This window comes from Hyperolius riggenbachi, chromosome 5 (assembly GCF_040937935.1).
Source record: "Hyperolius riggenbachi isolate aHypRig1 chromosome 5, aHypRig1.pri, whole genome shotgun sequence".
Lineage (NCBI taxonomy): Eukaryota > Metazoa > Chordata > Amphibia > Anura > Hyperoliidae > Hyperolius > Hyperolius riggenbachi.
In genome coordinates this window covers 315408238-315420537 of record NC_090650.1, presented here as the reverse complement: position 1 = coordinate 315420537, position 12300 = coordinate 315408238, and the positions used below count along the sequence as shown (strand labels likewise).

Here is a 12300-nt window from a genome sequence, read left to right as displayed (position 1 = left end):
ATCAGCGTCTTTTATTCATTAAAAAGTTGATGCACCATAGGAGCGCACCCTCTTCTTTTTGTTTCCTAAGTATAGACTACTGGCACCACCCAGTCACGGGAGCAGCACCTGGAGCATAAGACTTAACCACACACATACGAAGGGTCATAACTGGGGTTGCAAAGCGCATGGTTTAAGTACTCTGTCTTTCTTAATTCACAGTCCTTGAGCATTCATATCTATGCATTGAACTGACAACCCAGCTGATTTCAGCTTTCTTTCAGGGTAGCAACAAAAACAGACAAATATCAAAAATCTAGAGGCCCACACAGACACTTATATTTTTGCTGTCCAAAACTTTCATTGTGACCATTTTTTGTTATAGTGTGTTCAGTGATAACCACACAGATATCCTACTTCTGGGACCAGGGCCAGTTCTAGACTTTTTGCTGCCTGAGGCAAACTTGCAGAACATTTTCAGGTGCATAATGGCTCAATTGTGGGCCTACGCTATGAGCGATGTGCATTGACAGTGTGGAAGTGCCCACATGCTCTTGCAGAACAGAGGATGTTGCTCCGTCGCGAGGCCATGTGGATGTATCGACTCAGTTCGAGGCACCCGCATGGCCTGAATGTGGACTTCTCCCTTAAAAGTTTTCTGTGAGGGATGTACATTGTTAATTTAGATCATTAGAGCAGGAGACACATTCTGAGCTGTATGGTGCGTATGCAAGATTAAGGTTGCGTGGAGAGAGTCCTTTATTTTCTTTGAGATATATCATTCTGATATAGGTTTGAGCCATTTTTGAGTATTTGTTCAAGTCTTTATATCTAATATACTGACTATATTTAGAAGTTCCTGCGGATGTTTAGTCCAGAGGTGAGATTTATCACCTAGCCTAAAGCCTGCACTTGATAAGTGAAGGCATACTGGATTTAAGTCGCTAGGGGAAGAACTGTTCAAAAAGCTTATTGCAGACAACCACATCATAACCATCCAATCAGCATGAAGGAGGTAGAGCCAAAAGTATCTACTTAAGGATTGGCCCACCGAGTGCAAGCCACGCCCCGATGAAGACCGGAAGTGTCGGTCGAAACTAGTCGGCCAATGCTGTGGCGTGCTGCTGACCCAGGCTCCTATCCAGCCGTTTGCCCATGAACTTTGATGCCCAATCACCTATTGGGGTGAGGCACCCCGGAGAGAGGATAATCAGTTAGACTGGTGTAACGCTGATATCGGTGAAGATCGCGAACGGCCGTCTTTGAAGGTCCACAATCCGGGCGTGCAGAGATCCGATACGCCAAGCATATCTGTCTCGGAGGGACACGTGGTTGGAGCAGCAAGTAGCTCACTGGGTTTGTGCAGGGGGGGCCCCCAGTTGCAACCTTTCTCTAATCCGAGAGACTTGATCCAGGTCTTGTAAGTATACAAGCTTGCTAAACCGCTGCAACTGACACATGCTTTGCTGGAAGTTACCTATGCTGTGCTATGCTGGAAGCTCTGCGCTGTGCTTGATGTACTTGATAACAAGAGATTATCTCCCCGGTTCAATGAGGTGGATGCTGTATCTATTGGGCCCTTATGCATGTGTGAGGCTGTGAGGTTGTATGCCCGGGCACGATGAGGTGTGTGACAGTTTGTGAGCAACAGCGCTGTTGTTTTTAATTGTTTTGTCCAAACACATACCTTTTATGCTTTGTTAGTTACCAGAGAGAACAATAAATTATTCCCTTTTCACAATTGACCTCACGTGCTCACTTGTTTAAAACAATAGTGTGGGTCAAGGTTCTATCTACCTAGTATATTAGGGAACTAATTGGTTGGTTCCTTTCCCCCTGCTTACCTGTGGTTGGAACCTCAGTGGGAGGCTGAACTGTTATAGAGGAAGCACACTTTTAATACGAATTAGTATTGTATTGTTTGGCTATATATTGTATGTAACCCCCCCCCCCACAAAAAAAGGAGCAAGTAAGCTTACCACCCAATATCACGTCCTGCACCCCACTAAGTTTATCATCTAATGTCCTTACTATACTTCTACTCATGAGAGGACCTCTTTTAAAGAAGCAAGATCTTTTCAGTGGTCAGAACCGCTCATTATTGCATTTAAAGGAAGTCATACGCCACCCAGTCCTTGCCTAGTTATCAAAATAATGCATCCTTAATAACACATTCTTTTTGCACTACACAGAATTTGGTGAACGTCTGACTTACTTGTGAACCCAGCTTAGTTTGAGATCATCTATATAGTAGTTTACGAATGAATACAGTCTTATGCCCTCTTCATTGCTCACAATCTTAAGTTGAGATGCAGATTCGGCTGGAAAAAAAAACAAGTCAGTTTGCTTTATGTTCTGTCACTTCGTTTGAAAATTAAAGTATAGATAAAAGTGAATGAATTAGCAGTGGGACCAATTATATACAAGAACTGAATGCAAAAAGGCCATTGTCAAGGAACAGGTTTTGAGAGAATGCAAGTTGTTTGTACTGTTCGGCAAGTGGTGGAGGTATGAGTAATAGCGCCCAGGGAAAACAGATGCATGGTAATTGTTTTATCCATTGCAATATAGGATTTTTTTGCCAAGCTTAGATATACTGTAGAGTCCTTGAGGTATTAATATTCAGGTGTTGGTCTCTGATAACCAATTGGGAATTTGTGTTCCCGAATTCAATGTGAACATGAATTCATGGTTGATATTTCTATATTTTATAGGATTTTCAAGTATGGCATTATGAAATGTTTCATCGTAAGTAATGTATTATAATAAAAAAATACTAGCCCTATTTTTCCCAATCATTTGTTTAATTCAGTAGAAGCAGTAGAGTGTTGTACCGTGTTAGTCATCAGTAAAAGCAAAAAGTTTTAAATCCACCCATTAATACAGTGGCGGGAAGATCACTTAAACTGTACACTGTCCATGTACACAGAAATGTGTGGACAATGGGGCATCGGTATATTTTTTATTATCATTTTTTTTGCTGTTAAAAATGTGATAAATAGTATCATCCTGATTGAAAACTTCTTGTTTAATTCAATAAGAGATGAATGAAAGCTAATTACCGTACTAAATACAGTACTTACCAATCTGTTTGCAAACTGCACTCATGAGATCATCAAGTGCTGTGAAAACATGAAAGCCAAGAGTTACCTTATGAACACTTTACTTAGAAAAAATAGATTAGCACTAGTAATAGAATAAAAAAAATAGAATTAGAGAGGTAAAGCGCTGTAGAGGACATGGTGGCTTCACAATGGGAGGTATCTCAGCAGAAGTACTGTACAGGAGAGTAATGTACAAGTAGAATCCAGTGTCATAAGCACAGATCTGGGGAGGATAGAATAACTAGAGAATGATGCTACATAGGGATGATTTGGTGATGTAAAAAGAGAGCGTATGAGCAAAGTGCTGGGCAATAGAATAGAATACCTGATATTTGCCCTAAGTGCCACATGACTGTCCCTTCATTTGCTCATCTCATATGGGAGTGTCCTCCAATAGCTGAATTTTGGCATTAAATAGTGAAATTCCTACACAACAAAATTGGATGATGCCCAATTTCAAAAGACCCACTTCAGGCTCTTGGAGTATTTTTGGATGAAAGTATCCAGACAACCACTAAAAAATTTCTATCCAAGACTTCGTTCGCAGTCCAGCAAGAGATAGCACTAAAATGGTTGAGCCCACAACCTCCCACATGGATTAAGCGGATTGATGCCTCTCTCCCCTATAAAAAATGTATATACACGCATAGAAACGTGATGCCTAAATTCCACTTAATGCAGGACAAGTCGAATACCCCATTACCTGTGGTACATGCCTGGATGGTCTTACTCCAAATCTAGACGTGAAATAATGAAGCATTATATAAATTGAGAGGTTTAATAGTAGATTATAAAGTTCTGGTTTCTGTATTATATGACTGATTGATCAGAGGTAAACATACCCCACCCCTTTTATATCCCACTATATGGGACAAGACGTTGACTTTGTGGTTCTCTTTTTCTGCTTGATCGCCCTTGGTTGTTGCTAAGTTGATCTTTTTACTCAGAAGCATGATGTAAACACTGCATGATTAACCACTTTACCACCAGCGGTGTATATCTCTGTCCCTTTTTCCACCCTGTCAACACCAGGGACGGAGATATCCGCACCTCCCGCCGCTCCCCGCGCTCCCGCGCTCGTGCACACCGCCACCCACTCGCCCAGAGATCAGTGAATGGGAAAAACCTTTCCCGTTCGTTGATCTATGCCCCCACAATGATCGGCTGCTTCTATGAGAAGCAGAGCGATCATTGTGAAAAAAAAAAGTTTCCCAGCCTCATAACACTTCCTGCAAGCGTACTTCCTACGCTTGCAGGTCGCATAAGCAAAAAGTTACTGTGGCCATCTTGTGGCCAAATAGTAAAACTACACCCTAAAGCATTTTTTATATACAAGTACATTAGTTTTATACTAAAAATTAACTCATTACCTCCCACACTCCCCAATTTTTTTTTTTTTGTAGTTAAAAAAAAAAAAATGACGATAAAAAAAATACATAAATAGTTACCTTAGGGACTGAACTTTTTAAATATTTATGTCAAGAGGGTATAACACTGTTACTTTATAAACTATGGGCTTGTAATTAGGGATGGACGCAAAACTGAAAAAAATGCACCTTTATTTCCAAATAAAATATTGGCGCCAAACATTGTAATAGGGACATAATTTAAATGGTTTTATAACCAGGACAAATGGACAAATAAATTTAATGGGTTTTAATTACAGTAGCATGCATTATTTAAAAACTATAATGGCCGAAAACTGAAAAATAATGAATTTTTTCCCACATTTTTTCCTATTTTCCCATTAAAACACATTTAGAATAAAATAATTCTTGGCATAATTTCCCACCTAAAGAAAGCCTAATTGGTGGCGAAAAAAACAAGATATAGTTTATTTCATTGTGATAAGTAATGATAAAGTTATAGACGAATGAATGGAAGGAGCGCTGAAAGGTGAAAATTGCTCTGGTGCTCAAGGGGTAAAACCCCTCAGTGGTGAAGTGGTTAATGTCAGTCATGTAAAGTAAATGGCAAATTTAGTATCACCACGATGTGTATGTGTATATGTGACTGTATTTTTCTTGTGCTTCAATTAACTCCTTTTTGTTGAGAGAAGGGCAGTAGAGGAGAAGTATATTGTGAAAAGATATATGGGACAGAAGAATTAAGGGAAAAGAGAAGGGTAGCAGTAGAGAAGTACACTGTAGAACCTCTGAGGCATAGGGAAAAGAGAGGGCATAAAAATACAAGTATGGAAGTGAAGCAGTAAGGGAAATAGAAGGGCAGTGGTAAAGAGGTACACTAAAAAACAGAAGTATAGGACAGAAAGAATAGGAGAAAAGAGAAGGGCAGTAAGGGGCAATACTACTTTAGAATTATAGATGAAGTAATTGGTGTAAAAGGAATGGCAACAAAGAGAAGTGCAAAACCAAACATAAAAGCAGTCAGATTGATGCTGAACAATAACATTCATACATACTTTGCTTTCAGGTGATTCATTGATTTAAAAACTGATTTGACAAAAGAAGAAATACTCCGCACACAAAATAACAGCCTATAGGTATGTAATTCCTGAACAACAAAAGAGCAGACAGACAAGCACTCGAAGGAAATTGATGGTTGTTGAGAAACAAGCTTGGTGAGATTTACCTGAATCTACAAGCTTCAGTACACTCTTGTCTCTTCCTCTGTCGTCTTTCAGTATCAGTTCATATATGCCGGCATCTTTCCTGCTTACCTGGAAATAAGAGTAACTGGCATATCAGACAATGATCATTGCATGTTAACTATGTGATTAAAAACACCTTTATACCATATATTTACATGAGATTGCAGGAAAGTGAAGACTCATCGCATGCATGAGATATAGACACAAGGAAAAATGGTCACAGAGTGAAACTGAAATCTTAATAAATTATTATTTATTGTATTTATAAAGCGCCAACATATTATGCAGCGCTGCACAATAGATAAATGGGTTAACATACAAGGTAGGACATACAGGAAACTCACAACAAAAACAAGATCATGCAAATGATTTGATAACAGTAGAATGTCATAGGTCAAAATAGAGACTGTTCTAGTCCACAAGAGGGGTGACTGACAATAAGATTGCATAATCATGCTGGAAACACTAGAGAGGCAGGCCCTGCCAGAGGCTTACAATCTATAGGGTAGGGGTGGAGACAATAGGTGCATCTGTTGAGAGGGTGTTCAACAGAACATATTATGGTTCTGGTGTAGGGGGGGTATGCGTCTATGCGAGCATGAAAAGGTGAGTTTTGAGGCCTTGTTTGAAGGTATTCAAGGTGGGGGCAGGTCTGATGGCTGGTGGGAGAGAGTTCCAGAGAGTGGGGGCAGCTCTAGTGAAATCCTGCAATCGTGCATAGGAGTGAGATTGTTTTCAAATCAAAGGGCCATATGCAATTTACTTTTTCACCTGAGTCTTCTCCTAGGAGATAATTTTTCATCTTCGATTTAAAATAACTTTTTAGCATTTTACAATGGGAAAAGTACCAAAAAGTAGGTGAAAAACTACTGTCAACATTATTTTGAGTATTTGTTTGCTTGCTGATAGTTTAAAAGTCATTTTATGACAAGTTTTAAAAATATCACCTAGTAGAAAACCTAGGTGAACAAGTGAATTGCATATGGCCCAAAGGCCCACATGCAATTAACTTTTTCACCTGAGTTATCTCCTAGGAGATAATTTTCATCTTCTCTTTAAACTAACTTTTCAACATTTTAAAATTGAAAAATTACCCAAAAGTTGGTGAAGAAGTTCTACCAAATTTATTTTGACTATTTTCTTGCTTATTGGTTGCTTAAAATGGTTTTTATGACAAGTAGTGAAAATATCACCTAGGAGAAAACATAGGTGAAAAAGTGAATTGCATATGGGCCAAAGTGTCCAGAGAACATGTAAATAAAAAGTACCATTTTAAAACAGATGGGAAATGAAAACGAAAAAGATATTTACTTTAAAAACTGTTCAATAATTTAAAAATACAGCTAAACCTAACCCTACTTTCACACAGAACGCTCCCTCGATGGTGCCTAACCCCAAGACCCCCCCCTCATCCCCGGTGGTGCCTAACCCTAACCACTCTCCCTGGTTGTGCCCAACCCTAAGACCTCCCAGTGGAGCCTAAGCCTAATCATTCCCCCCAGCACAAACACCCGTAGAAACATAGAAACGATAACATATGTGATGACGTATAATTTGTACATACAAACAAAATGCTATGAAAAAAAATATAATGTTGCAAGTTTCAAAAAGATAACATATTTCAAAAACTTTAATGCTCTAATGTTAAAAACGATATCTGTTGGGTGTCCAAATATCTGCTTTGGGCGCCATATTAACAGTATTTGCATAGGCACTCCATAGGCGCTTATGCAAATATAGTTAATCGTCCACTAGCCGCCGCCGTCCAAATTTCCTGCTTTGACCAAGCTCTCAAGGCCAGGCAGAGCCAACACATTACATTTGGTTATTGAACTGAATGGATTGGATCAACTTACCTCTGTAATGAGCAGCGTACATACACCATCTTTAAAATCGTGTTTCTCATCTTCCATGATCTCCATTCCATCTTTGTACCACGTGATACTTGTTTCCTTCTTCATATTAGCAACCTGCAGGGAAAAAGGCAAGGCTTAAAGTGAGGCATGATGGCTAACTATTAAAAAAAATACAGTACATTAACTTTTTAGAAAAACATACACCAACGTATAAAATAATGATGTTCAGCCCATTTTTAGAACCAGACAATATTTTGCACGTAATATTCTTGCGTTTAAAAAGGAACCATAACAACATATAGTAGAATGCAGTCAAATTATTCAAGATACCTACTTTTACAATACATACCTTGTTTACAGCATCATAAACACTTCCTATAGCTATATATTGCTGTATTTTGGTATGTAGCCCTGCCCTCCCAGTGAGACTTAGCCTAGACCAGTGATGGGTAACCTTGGCACTCCAGCTGTGACAAAACTACAAATCCCATCATGCCTCTGCCTCCCCGAGTTATGCTTAGAGCTATCAGAGTATTGCAAAGCCTCATGGGACTTGTAGTTCCACCACAGCTGGAGTGCCAAGGTTAGCCATCACTGGCCTTGACTATTTATTATGTGGAATTCTCCCCCAGAACATTCTGGTAGACCAGAGATCTTTTCTACTGGCTTTAGAACGCTCAGTAAAATGAATATTCCACAGAGATCACCTGCCAGTGTTAAAGACGTCGCCGCCTATGATAAATTTCAGAAAGTAAATCAGAGAGAGGAAGGTTTTTACAATGGACAAACACTGACTAAATAATGTATTAAGAAATACTGTATAAAAATAAGCAGTTTTATTAATTATGTTATTTTGACTACAGTTGCTCTTTAACGGATTCAGGACTGCAGTAGGTAGAATCTACGTCGCATCTGTAGCTCTCTAGTTCGGATGTGTCGTAGATTCTACGCTTCGGCTTTCCGCGGCCCCAAGCCAATCCCCACTCGCCGGCGCTGCAGACTTGGCTGTCATGTGACAGCCGAGCTTCCTCCTATCGGTAAGGTTAAAAACAAGGTTCTGGTCTGTAAAAGGCAAATCTTGTTTTTTGAGTGCGAGCAGAGAGTATTAGAGGAGACTCACTGGCTCCAGATGTACCAGCTTTGACATCTCACTTCCCCAACATGCTCCCGGCGTCCTCTCATCAGCTACAGTGCCATTCTCTTGGCGACAGTGACATCATGTGATGCGCCGGTACATGCCGTCATATGACGCCACCGTTGCCAAGGAGATGACGCTGTAGCCGATGAGAGGATCCCGGAGGGGGGTGAGAAGGGGGGACACTTTGGGCAGTTACACGTGGGCCGCCTGTAGGCACGATGCCTACAGTGCCTATAGGCAAATCTGGCCCTGATTGTAATACAATATAGAAACATAATAAAAATGGGGGAACATACACAGGGCCTGAGGAATGATTGGAAATAGTGATCTTGAGATCTCACAGACTCACAGACCCAACTTTAACAATACCAAATTATACAATAATCACAAAAGGCAGATAATGTAATGGAGGGTAAAAAGAATAGATCATATATTGCTATATTAAAGGTACCTGTATTATTTTTCTTACCTTACTCTTCAGGAGCACATTACACTCAGGAGTAACTTCCCATGCAAGATATTCCACAAAATGAGGACCTTTTGTACAAAGCATAATGATAATAATAATTGAATAAACAGTGTTATAAAACATCAATAGCTATTAAGTAACTGTAATATTTAAAGAAAGCATGTTAACCCCCCCCCTCCCCCCTCCATCTGACTGACAGTGATAGGACAACTGAAACAAGTAAGATATAAAGGCTGCCATACTTCTTTCCTTTTTAGCAATACCAGTTACCTGGCTATCCTGCTGATCCTCTGTCTCTAATACTGTTAGCCATACACCCTGAACAAGCATGCAGCAGATCAGGTGTTTGACATTATTGTCAGATATGACAAGATTAGCTGCATGCTTTTTTTCTGGTGTTATTCAGACACTACTGCAGCCAAATCGATCAGCAGGGCTGCCAGGCAACTGGTATTGTTTAAAAGGAGATAAATATGGCAACCTCCATATTCTTCTTAGTTCAATTGTCCTTTAAAACTTCAAATCTGTGCTTAAAACGGAATGAAACCCAGCATTTCTTCTTTGCTCTAATACATTATTTACAGCATATTATATACTACCAGCATTTTTTTTTACTAGAACAGCATTCAAAGGGTTAAACACAGGACTTAGAAGCTCAGTGCAGAGAAAGCTGGACGCATCCGAACTGGAGATAATGTTATCTTGTGTTTACTGAATTGTATCAAGTTAGGAATGTAAATACAGCTCTGACACTGCAGACTCTCCTGGATACAGTCAGAGAATCAGAAAGCATTAGAAGATGAATAAAGCAGTTATGAATACATGCAAAGTTAGCTTTCAGAGCAAAAAAAGTGTACTTTGGAAACTTGTAATTTCTAAATGAATGATAATACTTATGCACAAAAGCAATATGATAACCGTATGGCATATGAAAAGTAGGAAAACATGTTTTTATTGAATATTATGTCTGGGTTTCATACTGCTTTAAAAGTGCTTAAAGGGAATCTGAAGTGAAAATAAACGTATGATATAATGATGTGTATGTGTAGTACAGCTGAGAAATAAGACTTTAGCAGCAGAGATATGAGTCTAATATTGTTTCAAGTACAGGAAGAGTTAAGAAACTCCAGTCGTTATCTATGCAAAAGAGCTTCTGTGAGCTCTGCGACTTTCAACGTTGCAGAGAGCTCTGTCTTCTGAAGCTTATTATCTCAAGAGTCTGTCACTATATTTTGTTTTTTTCTGCAGAGGAAAGTTCAAAAGGTCAATAGCCTGCTCTGTGAAATCATTTAGAATGCTGAGAGTGGTGTGTAAACTGCAAATATTAGAGAATGATGCAATGTTATAAAAAAAAAACTATATACCTGAAAATAAAAGTATGAGACTATTTTCTTTGCTACTAATGTACTATTAATTATTTGTACTGAAGATACAAATCATTATATCATATGTTTTTTTTTTCGCTTCAGTGTCACTTTAAAGAGACTCTGAAGTCTCTGAAAATTCAGCTTTTTATTGTAAAAACCTGTTCAACACTATTGCCCTAACTAAAACGCTGCATCCCAGCGGCTGAAATCTAACTCAATCCCCCCAAACTCTCGGGGTACACTGCGGGGAGCGCTTCCGTGAGAGGCAGAGCTTTCAGCTGCACGTGTTTATCAGCGCATATCTCCCCCTCTGCCTGCCCCTCTCAGTCTTCCTTCACTGAAAGCTCTGACCAAGAAAGTCGTGGATTTTGCGAGGGGAGTTTGGGGGGATTTAGTTAGATTTCAGCAGCGGGGATGCAGCGTTTTAGTTAGGGCAATAGTGTTGTACAGGGTTTTACAATAAAATGCTGAATTTTCAGAGACATATAGTACTAGCCCTACTAACGGATAGTCTGAGGTCTCTTTTTTATTTGCTATTTATTTTCATATGAATGCATTAGTCACAATAAAGTCAAAAACGAAGCATACTGCAATTTTAACATGACATCCACTGAGTGTACAAAAATTGTACTCACAAAAACATCACTTAAAATGTATGAAATATTTGAGTGTGATTTAAAAATTATTCAGACTGATGTTTGAAAAGAAAAAAAAGAAAAACAACGATTCATTCATGATGTAAGTTTTCTTTACATATTACTGTATTTGTTTTTTACAAGTGATATTGGTGCCCATACACGATACAAATAATTTGTTCCATTTTAACTTCTATTGGACCAAGTCGATTGAATAGAGAAGAAAATGAAAATTAAAAAACTATTGATTATTCCGTTTTTATGATAAAAATCTAACCGGATGTGTTGGAAAAATCAGGTTGATTGCTTTAAAAATTGAATGATGTATGACAGGTCTGATAAAATACAGTGGTGTGAAAAACTATTTGCCCCCTTCCTGATTTCTTATTCTTTTGCATGTTTGTCACACTTAAATGTTTCTGCTCATCAAAAACCGTTAACTATTAGTCAAAGATAACATAATTGAACACAAAATGCAGTTTTAAATGATGGTTTTTATTATTTAGTGAGAAAAAAACCCTCCAAATCTACATGGCCTTGTGTGAAAAAGTGATTGCCCCCCTTGTTAAAAAATAACTTAACTGTGGTTTATCACACCTGAGTTCAATTTCTGTAGTCACCCCCAGGCCTGATTACTGCCACACCTGTTTCAATCAAGAAATCACTTAAATAGGAGCTATCTGACACAGAGAAGTAGACCAAAAGCACCTCAGAAGCTAGACATCATGCCAAGATCCAAAGAAATTCAAGAACAAATGAGAACAAAGTACTCTTATTGAGATCTATCAGTCTGGTAAAGGTTATAAAGCCATTTCTAAAGCTTTGCGACTCCAGCGAACCACAGTGAGAGCCATTATCCACAAATGGCAAAAACATGGAACAGTGATGAACCTTCCCAGGAGTGGCTGGCCGACCAAAATTACCCCAAGAGCGCAGAGAAAACTCATCCGAGAGGCCACAAAAGACCCCAGGACAACATCTAAAGAACTGCAGGCCTCACTTGCCTCAATTAAGGTCATTGTTCATGACTCCACCATAAGAAAGAGACTGGGCACGGTCTGCATGGCAGATATCCAAGGCGCAAACCACTTTTAAGCAAAAAGAACATTAAGGCTCATCTCAATTTTGCTAAAAAAAATCT

The 12300-nt window shown here is 39.0% G+C and overlaps 1 protein-coding gene across 3 annotated transcripts in view; it reads right to left on the bottom strand.

Moving 5' to 3' along the window:
- Positions 1 to 12300, bottom strand: part of MYOM1 (myomesin 1) — a 156103-nt gene that overhangs the window by 16860 nt on the left and 126943 nt on the right. For all 3 annotated transcript variants that reach the window (XM_068237221.1, XM_068237223.1, XM_068237222.1), the window contains 5 exons: positions 9158 to 9225; positions 7551 to 7664; positions 5676 to 5763; positions 3063 to 3101; positions 2195 to 2300 (listed from right to left, as the gene is read on the bottom strand). In XM_068237221.1, the coding sequence (XP_068093322.1) occupies positions 2195 to 2300; positions 3063 to 3101; positions 5676 to 5763; positions 7551 to 7664; positions 9158 to 9225 (415 nt within the window). The remainder of the gene's footprint in view (positions 1 to 2194; positions 2301 to 3062; positions 3102 to 5675; positions 5764 to 7550; positions 7665 to 9157; positions 9226 to 12300) is intronic.